We start from the raw sequence: 15,398 nt of genomic DNA, 5'->3' as shown, positions 1-15,398 counted from the left end.
CAGGCTCTGGACCCACTGCAACCCTGAACTGGATAAGCGGTTACAGATAATGAATGAATGAAAGTAATTCCATTCATCATGAAATTCAGTGTTCGAAAGAGGTAGTAAACTAATAATCAACAAAATGCAGAAACATGTTAACAGATACTGTAAACAGCAAAAATATAATAAATTAATAAATACAATATAATATTAATATTAATAAATACAATATAATATAAAAATCGTATATACCTTCTATGTGGTTGTTGTTTAATCACTTCTTGTTATGTGATTGAGATTGGCGACTCAAAAGTGTCCATAGGTATGTGTGTGAGTGAATGTGTGTGTGTGTGTGTGTGTGTGTGTGTGTCTGTGTTGCTCTGTGAAGGACTGGCGCCCCCTCCAGGGTGTATTCCCGCCTTGCGCCCAATGATTCCAGGTAAGCTCTGGACCCACCGCGACCCTGAACTGGATAAGCGGTTACAGATAATGAATGAATGAATGAATGTTATGTGATTGAGCATTTGAGGTACAATATATACACAAAAGTTTGTAGACACACTAACTGATAAATTCTACTACTCTAAGGTGCACTCGCACATAGCTTGTGTAATTATCAGCAACGTTAGAAAAACAGAGACTAATAGAGAGACAGACAGACTCTGGAGCAGCTGCACATGAGCACATGAGTTCACTATGCTCAACGCCAGATGTCAGCTAGAGGGGTGTAGTTTCCTCCGGGTGCTCCGGTTTCCTCCCACAGTCCAAAAACACACGTTGGTAGGTGGATTGGCTACTCAAAAGTGTCAGTAGGCGTAAAGGAGTTGACATGTTTTCTCTGGCAAGATGGAGCTCCATCCAGTATCGGCTAAGCTGGAGTGGTGTTTATTATTCAGAACTTGTCGTCCAACATCGGTAACTTACTAAAGCTCTTGTAGCGGAGTGCATCTGATCCTCAAAGCAACGTACCAGTATTTAGTATAATGCCTTCCCAGAAGAGTAGAAGCTGTTATGACAGTAAAGATTCATTATTAATATTTTTGATTCCAAAAGGGCTCTATGAATACAACTACAAACATTTGACCTTATGCTTTAGGTCTGCTCTCATGCAAAAAAAAAAAAAACTAAAATTGATTATTATTCACCTTTATTTTCTATTGCTATTATTGTTCTAAACCCTGGCTCCAGCCACAGTCATAGAATGAATGATAAATTACAAAGCCGAATTATAGTACAAGGTTCAGACGTGCTGGTCTCCCAGTCGGAAAATAAGTTCCACTTTGGCCTTGGTTAATGAGGATTTTAACAACACCATTTAACTATGATAAATATCGCTGCAATGCACAGCCTCTTGTGGGTTATTGCTTTAATAAAACACAATGATGAGCTCTAAATGCTACTTGATTAAAGATGGGTCCTTATTATTTTGGCAGAAATCATTTACTGTAATTGGATTATTGTGAATGCCCTGATTCATCAAAACATCCACAGTATACTGTCAGGAAGAAAATGTAATAAAATTTTTTTATTATTGTTTATCAAAGGTACAGAGTCAATGTACCTTAAATGTACAATGGTGTTTTGAAGTTTTAATGTGTACTCTAAAGTTACACTATAATGTGTGCAATTATTTGCCTTTGTACAATGTATAACAAAATGTGGGGCGACACGGTGGTGCAGCAGGTAGTGTCGCAGTCACACAGCTCCAGGGACCTGCAGGTTGTGGGTTCAATTCCTGCTCCGGGTGACTGTCTGTGAGCAGTTGGTGTGTTCTCCCCATGTCCGTGTGGGTTTCCTCCAGGTGCTCCGGTTTCCTCCCACAGTTCAAAAACACACGTTGGTAGGTGGATTGGCAACTCGAAAGTGTCCATAGGTGTGAGTGAATGTGTGTGTGTTTCTGTGTTGCCCTGTGAAGGACTGGCGCCCCCTCCAGGGTGTATTCCAGCCTTGTGCCCAATGATTCTCTGGACCCACCGCAACCCTGAATTGGATAAGCGGTTACAGATAATGAATGAATAACAAAATGTGTCTTTTGCATTTAACCCAGTGAACACACATACGCACACACACTAGTGCTTTGGGGCTGTGAACACACACCCAGAGCGGCGGGCAGCTATCCTCGGTAAATATTACAGTGCATTTATGTGCTTGCATTTATTCATTATTCAGCCATTGTACAATGCATTTAACCCATACATGGCAGAGAAAACACACACAAACACACACACTAGTGCACTATGAGCAGTAAGCGCATACACACCCAGAGTGGCAGGAAGCCATCTCCTGTGCCTGGGTGCAGTCAAGTGTTTTGGTGCCTTAGCCGTGGATTGAGGGAGGAGGACAGTGCTGTTCTTTTACTACCCACCCCACCCCACCCTCAGTCAAGGGGATTGAACTAATGACCTCCCAAGCGGCTACACCAACCATTATACTACAGCTGCCCCAAGACATAAATGACTTGTTTCTGTTTCTTAACCCAAACAGGAATGAAGTTGTTTATTTGCAGGGGACAATTTGTGGCCTAATTTATAATGCATATGTTTTAAATAGAGACACTAAACATAAAGCCTTTAATCAAAATCAGTGCAAATTCAATTGTAATGAAAGATTGTATGGGTCTATTCCCAAATTAAAGCTCAAAATACAAATCCTTTGGGGCACCACCTGTGTGAGAGTCATTTGAGATATTTTTGATGAGTTCAAGATGCCCACATGATACGATTTCTGTAACAAGTTCAGCGTTTCAATGCTGATTATTAAATGATTTATTGTGTAGCCTACATGGTTGGGTCAATATATGTATGGGGGTTTGTGCGTGAGGTCATATTTCTGGAGCAATTTTCTCATCACAGATTAAGCCTAGTTTTGGTCTGAATACCACAGTCATTTAAAATCCCTTTAGTGCATAAATGTTATCAAAAATAAGTGAGTGAGTAAATAAATAAATAAATAAATAAGAAGTGGTTGTTTTTGTATGTGTTTAGTAGAAATATCACACGTTCTATTTATATTTTTTCAATATCTGGAGTACTTGAATGACTGACCTCGTTCCAGTGCCAAGTTCATCATTCTAGTTGTGCTGTAAATCACCATGGTGACATGGTTCAGCACAGCCATTCTCTCTTATAATGGACTGGATATACAATATAGCCCAATTCGTAATATTCCCATTGGAGACGTGTGCATCTGGAGAATGGCCCTGAAGTGAAGGCCGCTTTGCGCTGTGTAGCAAATGACATGACTGTGTTCACTTAGGTCCTGTACACACACATCCAATTAGAATGTTGACTTCTGTTTCTTTTCACATTTTTAGAGGATGGGAAGCATCGGGATTGGATAATTACATTCGGTTTTGAGGGAACAATACTAAAGGGCATGTGCTAATAAAAGCTCCAGCTCTGCCTTTGTGTCGTCTTTGAACTTCGTGTCATGAGCCGCACAAATTCTTTTCGTTTAACACAATTAAAGAGGATGAATTATTAACCTTTCTTTTCTGTGAGGAGGACTGGCTGTAATATCACACAGAAGAGTGCAACAGCCAGCAATAAATCACTACAGTCCATGAATAGAAACAGAAGCCGGGCTGCTGCAGTTTATATGTCAGCTGGGTGTTGGCAGAAGCACCCAAGCAAAAAAAAAAAAAATAAATAAATATAAAAAGAGAAAATGTTTGGAAATGTCAAACACTTAACTGCTTTTATCCCACATTTTGAGGACGTTGTGCTGCCTAAATGCCGGTGATTTACCTGCCGGGGACACTCTCTTATCCACTGCCACAACAGAGAGAAGTGACTGTATTTAAATGTGGGAAATAGCTTGTGTGCTGATGACCTTGGAATACTTTCAGTGGTAATAAATGGGTAATGGAGCCCAGTAGATGTATTGTGTTAAGTGTTGTTGGCATTACCTGATAGAGTGCGAACTGAGCTGCTTTTAGCACGTAATGGCTTTAAAAAAAAAACAAAAGAGAGCCACCTCACACTCCATCCCTAATCCTCACCCCAATGGCAGTTTTAAATGTTGAAAATGGTTGGAATTTATGGATATAAAAATTTTAACAATATTTGGCTCAAATATAAAAGCGTTATGTTAATTCTGCTGTGCTAACTTTAATCTGTTATGTGCAACATTCATTCATTCATTCATTATCTGTAACCGCAATTCAGGGTCGCAGTGGGTCCAGAGTCTACCTGGAATCATTGGGCGCAAGGCGGGAATACACCCTGGAGGGGGCACCAGTCCTTCACAGGGCAACACACACACACACACACACACATGGACACTTTTGAGTCTCCAATACACCTACCAACGTGTGTTTTTGGATTGTGGGAGGAAATCGGAGCACCCGGAGGAAACCCTCGTAGACACAGGAAGAACACACCAACTCCTCACAGACAGTCACCCGGAGCAGGAATTGAACCCACAACTTCCAGGTCCCTGGAGCTGTGTGACTGTGACCCTAACTGCTGCACCACAGTGCCGCCCCTATGTGCAACATCATATGCTTAAAAAAAGTTGCAAAAAAAATGACATTTTATCCCCCCGCGACCCTAAATTGGATAAGCGGTTACAGATAATGGATGGATGGATGGATGACATTTTATCCATAATCCATTTCAGCACTGCAGAATCTGCACTATGTAACTTCTGGAGGAGGGTAGGAACAAAAGTGCAAAAGTGTCTATTGGTGTGAGCGACTGGGTGATGCCCTGTGGTGGACTGTTGCCCTAATCAGGGTGTGTTTCTGCCTTGTGCCCAGTGATTCTGTGTAGGCCTCAGAAACACCATGACCCCGAACCAGAATTAAATAGAACAAATCTGGAGAAGTGCCTCCTTTGTTTTCAATCAGAAACCTGAATTTGGAGTCAGTTCCACCTTAAGTTATTTGTAAAAGCAAAAGAAGACAAGTATTTATAGAAAACTGTTCATACACAATGGCAATTCAAAGTGCTTTAGACAACAGTACAGAAACATTACAGTGGGTGCATTACATTTTTTAAACAATTTAAAAGCGATTCAAATAAAAATAAAAAAATAAGTATAAAAGACAAAAAAGCAGTAAAACAGAAATGGTATTTAATCAAAAGTAAAAAGTAAAACATATAATAAAAAGTAATAAATATAATGAATTGAAAATGTAAAACGTAGACATAGACTGAAGTGTGATTCTAAGTAAGTGATTCGTTATTACCCACCTATCGAGCAGAAATAGAGCAATATCTTCAACACATTTAATGCTTTTCAGTCTTCTCCACTGTTCAAACGCCTCCAGATGCTGCTTGTCGCACAGAGAAAAAGCTTGAGACATTTTGGGCAGAGACCCTTATTATTTTTCTCTCATTAACTGAGTCAGGGCTGTGTACAAACACCAGACCTTTTTCTGGCATGCAAACAGACCGGAGAGCTAGCAAATGGTGAGGAAACATTCACTGAAATGTTTTTGATTAAAACTGGGAACATCGCCATTGAGTTGTTGCAAAATATGAATAAATAGGATTACTGGTAATAATGATTTTTGTTTTTTTTTTTCTATAGGCAACATCATATGTATATATGAATGCACCCATGTCCAGAGAGTATACAGAAACAAACCTTTGTGTCTGGAGTGGGTATAGGACTTTCTGTGCGGTCCTAGTAAAAGTCTCCTTAATTACAGTCATTAAGCTGAGTGATTTGGCCAAGCCAACACCTGCTGTTTCCTCAAGTGCTGCAGTAATGGCAGGTTAGCCACAGCTGATGTGAGATATCTCATTAGGGGAAGTTTCCGGACATCCCCAAACTGTCTGGCAGCCAGAGAAGGTTACAGGATTGCTGAAAGGTCTAATGGTAGAGTAATGCCTGGTTATTTTGTCTTCTATTACTCTCTGCAATTCAGGTTGTTCAGGGTGTGGCACTCGTTCACTGAATCTGTGATCTTGTGGTCAAGTGAGGTCAAATCCTTCAACCCCCCCCCCCACCTCTTCCTTTTTTTTCACTGTTGCCAGAACCCCTACTTTTGTCATTGTTTACTTTCCTCTAAGCTCCATAAGCTTTTGCATTATTCATGGTGTCAACTTTTTAATGTTAAATTCTACATAGGAGAGAATAAACATGACTAAAAAGACTCACTGAGAGAAGCAGACCTGGCATTAAGCTCAGACAAGAAGACACCATCTGGCTTGATTTTTTATTTATATATATATTTATTTATTTATTTTCAGTTTCTACTTTCCCCTTCTTGGCTGTCAGAGGTATGTGTGGTGTGTCTGCTGCCCCCCCCCACCCCCACCCTGCCCACCCATCGCACTCCTAATGTCTGTTTATGTTTACCACCGCACAGAGACTGAAACATTTTATGGGAAAGCCGCCGAAGCCAGACAAGAGAGGTACTCTTGAGCTGAAGTTAGCGATGGAGGAAGATGTTACGCACCGACTTAAACAAGCCCCGGAGCGCACACACTATTCTCTGAAACAAAACATGACAGGAAAGACTCTGCCAAAGTTGGAGAATGTCAAACCCAGCTACGATAGAGAAGAGTGGCACCTTTAACCTGCCGCACACTCACAAAGCTCACTGTTGATTCTCTTTTGTTTTCTGCTCATCTGGAGATGAGTTAGAAACACTGAACCATTTCCCTTGGCTCCTTGGTTTAGGAGTCCATGTTTAAGCAAGTCGCTTTGAACATCTTTCTGGAGGAGGAGAAATATTGTCCTGCTCCATACATTTCTTTGATGAAGAGTGTATGAATGGCTTATACCAGTGGTTCTCAAACTTTTTCGACAAAGTACCACCCATTATCAAACCAAAAACTCTGAGAACCACCTATGAGTCTTATCTTTCTATTTCTGCCTTCTGCTCTCCGGATTATTTCTCAGGCTTGATCTCAGCTTGTGTTTTTTAAAAATAAATTCCAAATTGCTCACTTCTATCTCTATCCTTTGCTTACGTCCAGTGAGCAGCTGAAACTAAGGGCTTTCTTTACGCAGATTTCACATAATACTGGGGAATCATGTTCCTTCCCTGGAAAAAAGGGAGGGAACACTTCCCCACCCCTTCCTTTACAGATGTAATGGACTACATACAGGGTGTGCATAGCCCATGTTGCATTCTTTTATTAAACTCAAATGAAATGTATTTATTAATTATGACAATTCTGAAACACATTATTAGATCTTCAGTATATTAACTAAGTCGTATTTGTTTAGGTCATCTACTGTAACATCTCTTTTTGCTTCACGTACAACCACTGGTACGCATACCACAGTTTGAGAATCATTGGTTTAAACAAATTGTGTGTATTGTGTAGATTTCTATATGAGTATCGCAATTTTTCAAGCTCCTCTACTGCATGGTTCTCTGTGGTCAACCAGAGAACCAGATGTACCAGATGAACAGAAGCTGCTACAAAGACGGTAGACTGCCTAGTATCTTTAAAATAAAAGTAAATGTTGATTTTCAAGTGGCTAAAATATTTGGACAGTGTAGAAGTTTACATAAGCTGTAAAACATCATAATTTATAACTGTAATTATACAGGTTTTGCAAGTTTGCAGGCTTTTCTGTCAAGTCCTAGAAAATAACTCCATCATTAAAAATCCCTATTAATTGTTTGTCAGGTCGTGCTATATAGCTAGAGTTGATCTAAGGTCGAGTTGGTCTTATTCCTACAATCGTCTTTAGTCACATAAATGGAAAATCTTCCTTTTATTTATGACTGCTATAACTTCTCTGGGGAACTGTGCCTGCCTCTTTCTCATGCTCCCAAGAATACATAAGTAATAAATACCAGCATCTTGATGCAGATTATTCTGGAATTTGTGTATTTATTTATTTCTATGTTATGTTCCAATGTGTCAAAGGTAATCCTATGTTTTGGACATATTTTTATGGTAAAGTGCTTTTTCTGGCCGTAGGGAACAGCAGCGAGCAGGGTGCGGTACAGGGTGGACCAAGAGCAGTCCCCCTACAGCGGCAGCATCTTTGATGTAGAGGAGACCTCCGGCAGGGTCATCACCAAAGTCAATCTGAATGAGGAGCCCAGCGCTGTGTTCAAAGTGAGTTCAGTACATAGCACACCTTTCACTGACTCCTGAAAACAAACACAAGAGGCTCTAATGAACTTAAAGCAGATGCCATTGGGCTGTGGCTAATATATTTTTAATATATGTCTCATTAAGAGAGCAACTGTTTGAGAACACTAAGGCAAAATCGTAACTTTCCTGTTTAAATATTTCTCTAATTTGCAAAGATTTCTCCTTTTTTACATTTCATGGGAAGTCCATGAACAACAAAAACAGTAGTTTAATTGTAGTTACTCCTCAGCACAATTCACTTATGCTGTTGTGACTTCTTGTAACTGGGTATTACAATATTGTTTATAACATAATAGCTTAGTCTTAGAAGAATAGCTTAGAAGAGCTATATAAAACATTATATTGGGTATTGCTATGCATGCCAAGCTAGGCATGATGCTTTTCCCCTTGAAATAGTGTTTTTCTGAGTCCAGTATGATCTGAAGAACATTTAATAAAGCTGTTTTTTTTTTAATATCAAGTCAAACTTGAAAGCTCATTTCTATATTCTATAAATATTATATTGGTACTCTTTTCTAGCTGATAGTGATTGCTTACGATGATGGCGATCCAGTGAAGATGAATAGAACGCTGGTGGAGATCACAGTCCTGCAGCCCTCCAGAATCCCCATCTTCACAGAGGAGGAGTACCGGTCAGTTTATCTTTAGATAGATCGAAGTAAAACAGCCTGGTGCCTTCAATTGATTTCTTTTCTTCTACCTGCCACATTTTCATACCAACTGAATCCATTTCAGCACGTGCCACTGAAGTCTCATATGTCCCTAGAAGTGGAATTGGCCAAGTCTTATTGCAATAATCGTAGTTTTCTTAATCCCAGCTTTTCAGAAAGCAGAGACTAATGAGACAGCAAAACACCATACACTTTTCAAAACAGCCATTACTACAACCAACATGATTTAGCTTAGATGAAAGTATATTTAGATATATTGTTATGAATGTTAAACATTTGCAGGCAGACACATTGTTTCAAGTTAGCAATTCATCACATTCATTTTTCAAAGATACCTAGAACTGAGATGCAGTTTGTCCAAGTGTTATAGTGGATATCACTCAGTTTGTGTGATTTACATCCTTCTGTCACATGAAATAACCATAATGTTTAGTCAGCCATAGAGACAAAGCCCCGTGTCCTCATCCTACTTTCAACTTCTGCAAACCCCTGAGCAGTTACCAAATACTCTGCTACATAATGTGAACATAGTTTTTCCCCAAATGTATATAAATATTCACAAGCTTAATCTGTTCCTATACTGAATTTTAAGCTTTTACTGCTGTAGTATTGGCCTGGCTTAGGACCAGAATGTCTAAACTGCAGGAAGGTTCATCAAAAGTTAGTATAATGCAGTAGGAAGTAGCCTACTACAGCATATTTATCCAAACATTCATCACCAAAGTGATTATGCTTCAGTTACATTGAGCTTTATGTCCATAGTGGGGTTATAAGTTGTCGCCTTAAAACAGTGTCTATGTAAATGATTAAACCTGGCTTCAGTATTATTTAATAGCTTTTATTGAGCCAGGTTTACAGAAATTAAAGATGACTCTAAGTTATTATCTCAGCTTGGACGTATACCAGTAAAGGGCAAAATAATTTAATATCCTGCAGCTCCCCATTTCCCTTTTGCTTTGCAGATATTGATTATTTTCACCACTAAACTTGAAAATATTTCCAGCCTGGATGCAAGACTCCATTCCTTTTTCCTGAAGAGAATGTATTTCTTTTTTTTTTTTTTTTTTGGATTTAGAATAATTCAGCGCATGTTTTCCCGAGCACACTCTGAATGCCAGTGTTCTTAATGAGGGCTCTGTATGAATATGCAACGAGAAGAGCTGACACTCGCTGGCAGAGGGCATTCTGAAGCATACTTTAGTTTCTGAAGAAAGCGGAGGGGGACATGCCTGTGGTTTGTGAAGATTATCCTTTAGCTGTTTTAAATATGACATGGGTTTGACTGGCAGGCACATGGAGAGTGGCTTGCCTGGGCTCTGGGATGGGTCAGTGTTTCAGGGCTGTATCGATTGTAATAAAGGTGCTGGGGTTCAGTAGACTTCAGTGATTTTGATTAGCTCTGTGGTCTCGCTGCCTGCTTCAGTAATCGCTCTCATCTGTGATAAAGACGTTGCGCTATATCAAAGTGGAGCCCTTGACCCACATGAGAAATGACTTTGTTGGGGCTGTTAGCCTCCAAGCATATTTTGTCTGCTAATGTTAATCACCTTCCAGCTTTAATTTGTTATTAGAACACTTTTTTGATCTTAAGTACAGCCCTTCGTCTATTTGCTTAATGTTTGCCTTTATTGCGGTGCTTTGTAAGATACGATAAGAAAAAAAAAAAGAAAAGAAAATAATGCTACCCACTGGTTTTCTGTTTCTCTCACAGTTCTACTCTGATGTAGCTTGTTGCTGTGATGATACTTTAGATCAAAGTATCATCAAAGTGAAAGAGCGTTCTGTTGCATCATTATGGCTTATGAATATGAGTTGAGTCTGTTGCCTTTGGTCAGGTGTATTAGTCACCTGTGAAGTGCTTTGGAATGACTTGACTGGACAGAGGAAAAGGGTCAGACTAGAGCATCTATAATGAAAACCATCTGACTGGCTCCAACAGCAGTACTTTTCTCCAACAACTGATCATCTACAAAAACCATAAAAGACAAAGGAGACAAAGTAGAGACACATTACACTGTTTTGCTGTCATACAAATATCCAGTTATAGCTGTATGGCTTTTGGCCGATGCCATTATCCAGAACCAGGCAGAGAGTTTTCCTATACAGATGCATTTGCCGGACAATATTGGCCATCATTTTCAGCCAATCGATTTATCAGTCAGGTTCTGAAGGGTAAAGATATCAGTCACAGCACTGATGGCCACTCTGGCTAACGAGAGTCCTTCAACTCCAATTAGAGCACACTATATAGAGCTTTCTAATTAACAGCTCTCAATTAACTGGTGATAACTGTAATTCAATATTGACCAAAGGACATTTCACACAATGAAAGTGTCCAATGTGCATAATTTCATACCGACTGTGCCCTACTGTAATTAAACCTTCATAATGTGGAGGGAATTGTCTAATGATTGGATATAAATGATTTCATGTTAATTATGTCAATGTTTTCTAGTTAATAAAAAGCCATTCATTATGTCAGAAACCATCTTCTGAGGGGCTTAGTTCTGCAGTTAATGAAATGAAGTGTGATAAATTTCTCAGAAATAGTTGGGCGCCTTTTCTGTTGATACCAACCAGCATAGACCGGGGTAAAAGGGAATAGCATATTGTTTTCGAGACGGTAAAAAGAAAATGTGAGCGTGGAATCAGTGTAGATCTGCTTGCTTAAGCTTTTCAAATCTTTCTGTACTGACCATTTAATTAATGTGGATGATATCCCCCCCCCCTCCTTCATGCTGCCTGAAGCAGTCCTGTCACACTCAAGTACTTACGTTCATCATGATGATATTCATGCATAGCAACGGTCTCCATAGTGATTGTAATTCAGAGGCAATGCTCTGTATAATTTCTGCATGATACATTGTGCTGTATATATATGAGGGGCTGATGATACTGACACTTCATTTTTGAGACAGGACAAAGGAGTGTGCGTTGATGAAAAAGAAAAGTAATAAGAGCTAAATGGAGCAGATGCTGTCTTTGGACCATGGAACATGATAGCATTAGCATACCAAACTGAACAGCCATCAGGTCCTCAGATAGTTATGTGTGCAAACAAGTGTTTATCAATAACCAGCAAATTAAATACACAATATGAACAGTGTAGAATGTGTATCTACAATGAGCGATTACTACAGTACATTGCTTGGCCTGAACATTTATCTAACAGGCCTGGGTAAACAAATCTTGCCAGAAGTGAAACCATTGTCAGGGGCATTGATGGAGTACACCAAACTAATTAACTGCAGTTTCTGTATCTTATTTCTTGTAGGCTTTTTACTGTATAACCCTTCTGATCACGCTTATTCCCATGTACAAGAGCAAGGCCTTATGTAGGTTGACAAGCGATAAACATTTGAATTAAAAATAATATAATGCTTAGCAGCAAGTGCTGTTTTCGATTTGTTTATATAAAATACTGCAGTGCACCCATTGCCTTGAAGTAAAATTTGTGGACACCTGCTTACCCAACATTTCTTTTAAAATGAAGGATATCATCAGGTTGTTTCCCCCTTGTCCCCTCCAGGGTGTATTCCCGCCTTGCGCCCGATGATTCCAGGTAGGCTCTGGACCCCCCGCGACCCTAATATTGGATAAGCGGTTACAGATAATGGATGGATGGATGGATGGATGGATGGATGTTTCCCCCTTTTTGCTGCAGCAAAGAACAAGTGGATTGTTGTTAGTTAGGGATACCAATCACAGCTCCAACTCAGTGTACAGTATATGACTCTGCATTAATACTACTACTACATATTCCACTGTTCCACTGCTCTAGACCCCTAGGGCTGGCCAATAACTAGCACCCCTCTAGCCAACAACAAGCATTGAAAAAAAATAGCTGCTCCATAGTGGCAGGTTTTATTTCATTCATTTTTATTATTATTATTCTTACAGTTATTGTATTTTACTCATTTATTTTCCATTTATATGATCATACAAGCTGTAATCATAACAGTTTTGTCTTTGATTGTGTACCCTAAATTGTCATAATACACTCACTATGAGGGGTGTCTACAAACCTTTGAAACTGAGAGTCTTGAAGGATCTTTCTCCCTTTAGGAGAGTTCGTGTATGTACTACATTAAACTGAAGAAACAAACAGTAATGTACTGCATATCAGAGTTGTAGATACTCATGGGGATCTTTTAGAGTCAGTGTAGGTTTATTCAGAGATATGTCTGTCTCTAAGCATTTATACATTTCCTTTACTTGTGGCTGTTGTTTACCCGGTGCTCTCAGATTGCAGCTCTAGTCTGTAGTGAAACAGATTAGTGTAAAACTTGCAGCAGAGCTGTGTATTCTGTGATTCCTTTAAAACGAATTCACCAGCCAGGAAGGTGGTATTGGATAACGGCTTTTCTTTGAGAACAAACAGAGTGTTGTGTGATTTTTAATGGGTTTAAGCAGATAATTAATGTTTAAGTGTTGTGAAGTGGCTGTGCATGTTGTGTTATGTTTGCAAAATACAAATAACTATTTGTTCATTTTGTTGTTGTTGTTGTTGTTAATGTTTTATCATTATTTTTTATTAGTGATTTCCAATATGTTTTTAAACAGTTTGTTATGTTTTCTCATTCAAAGAGACAGGAGCCTTGTGTGAGTGGCAATAAATGCCCAGTGGCATTACCAAGAGTGGACAGATATTCTGTAAAGACTCAGTCTGGTGTGTGTGTGTGTGTGTGTGTGTGTGTGTGTGTGTGTGTGTGTGTGTGTGTGATGGCATCTCAGTGATTTTTATTAAGTGGCTATGTGTTGCATGTTTGGTGCCAGCTTGTGTGTGGGGGTGGTAGTTCATTTGTGTTTGTGTGTGTGTTGGGTAGGTAGTAGCAGCTCAGTGGTGTGTATGTTGACTCATTAACACCTTGTTCCAGCTCATCATCAGTCTTGAGTGTTGGCACAGACCTGCGGGCAGTGCCAGTGGAGTCTGGATTCAGACTCTAACCACTGTGCCACCACCAGCCCTCATTACTGCTTTATCCGCTCTAGACTGGGCTCCAATTGGCCTGACTTCTCTGAGCCTGTGGTGTACTTCGAATAAACAGAGAGTGGAAGATCAGGCCCCGGGATATGTGTGTCAATTTCTACAACTTTCAACACATTTTCAGCAGTCCTCAGAACACACAGGATGACTTTGTTGTCCATCACTTCTTCTGAAAGTAAATGTATTAATCATTCACTCCCTCTTTACTGCAGTAACAGCTTCAGCTCACATGCTTTAGAAAAGATGTTGGATCATCAGTTGCTGATGTAGGAGGAATAGTTTTTACAAAGGCCGCTGAAACTCATGCCTTTACTTCAGAGAGTGACATTTCACAACCCGCTCCACCTTTGGAGGCTTTATACCGCACTAGCCAACATTGTGCACTGAGCATGTTGACTTTAATCTCACATGCACCATAATATAGCACACGATTATATTAGAAACTGGAATATTACAGGACCCAAGTAACATTAATAACAGATCAGAGGATGTACAAATTCAGCAAATCAAATTTGTGATGGTTGGTTAAACTCTGCTGTGCTAAAGAATAGAATAAAATGTCTTTAAAATGTACAACAAATTGAAATCCTGTCCAGTTTTTTCAGCCAAAACCGGCCCTGGTTTTGAATTCATCAGGAGTACGTGTGTGTTTATTTTTAGGCTCATTTAATGTTAATAGCCTGACAAGCTTGAGAGAAAAGTAGAGAAAATATAAGTATGTGAATATATGCTCCTGCAGTGTCAAGAGAAAGGCCAGAAAAGAGTGAATCAGGTGACTGACCATGTGTGTGATCCAGGGCTGCTGGCTGTGTGGCTCTGTGCTGAGCGATTGGAAAAGACTGTGTGTGTGTGTGTGTGTGTGTGTGTGTGTGTTTGTGCACTTTCAGGGGCACTTGCTTTACTACTGTGGCCAGAGGGCATAGTCTGATGGACTTTGGAACTCAGATACACAGTGATGTGAGGCTGGCACACTGGAGGTATTGCGCTGCCATTCCAATACTGGAATGTTGTACCGATGTACTATGCACTCGATGTTATGGACTGGTCACAACTTCTAGCAGCCTGCTACTACACTGATGACTGATGTAACATCTGCTACAGCCCACACATGGACAAACTGATATTTGTATTCTGATTATCCTAATCTTATCTCAATCAGTAGTGACACCAACAAACGGGAATTGTTTTATGATATATAATGAAATATATATAATTGCAACTATACATTGTTTCATTTAATCATGAGCATTTTCAATATTTAGCAATGTTCTTATCCAGATCAGAGAATGGTAAGAAAATATAATGTTGACAGTGAAATGAGTGAATTAGCAGTTCTCAATATGTGTGCAGTAAATCACTGTAAATTCAGCTGCAGTATCAGAATGATAGTAATATTGGTCATAATGTTACATAGCCTCACCATAGCCTGGACAAAACCTTGTATATGTGAAACAGTATTGTTACAAAAGAAGGAAAAAAGATCATTTAACTAGATTTTATTCCAAGCAATTGGAATTTTCAGCAATGGACACATTTACTGCCAAAAGCAAAACTGGAAAGAAAGACAGACAGACAATTCAATGTTTTGTCCAATAATGGCATATTTTATATCCCTATTTAAACGCTGCTTGTAATAAATATGCAAAAATAAGGTAAAAGTATATGGGCTGTGAAAGGAATATCTAT

The 15,398-nt window shown here is 39.4% G+C and overlaps 1 protein-coding gene across 2 annotated transcripts in view; it reads left to right on the top strand.

The window, feature by feature from the left end:
- The window catches only part of pcdh15a (protocadherin-related 15a), a 212,666-nt gene that overhangs the window by 136,138 nt on the left and 61,130 nt on the right, over positions 1-15,398 (top strand). For both annotated transcript variants that reach the window (XM_066678199.1, XM_066678200.1), the window contains exons 22-23: positions 7,875-8,015; positions 8,574-8,686. In XM_066678199.1, coding sequence (XP_066534296.1) covers positions 7,875-8,015; positions 8,574-8,686 — 254 coding nt within the window. The remainder of the gene's footprint in view (positions 1-7,874; positions 8,016-8,573; positions 8,687-15,398) is intronic.

This window comes from Hoplias malabaricus, chromosome 8 (genome assembly GCF_029633855.1).
Source record: "Hoplias malabaricus isolate fHopMal1 chromosome 8, fHopMal1.hap1, whole genome shotgun sequence".
Lineage (NCBI taxonomy): Eukaryota > Metazoa > Chordata > Actinopteri > Characiformes > Erythrinidae > Hoplias > Hoplias malabaricus.
Note: the sequence above shows the minus strand (reverse complement) of the source record. Positions and strands in the feature narration are given on the sequence as shown.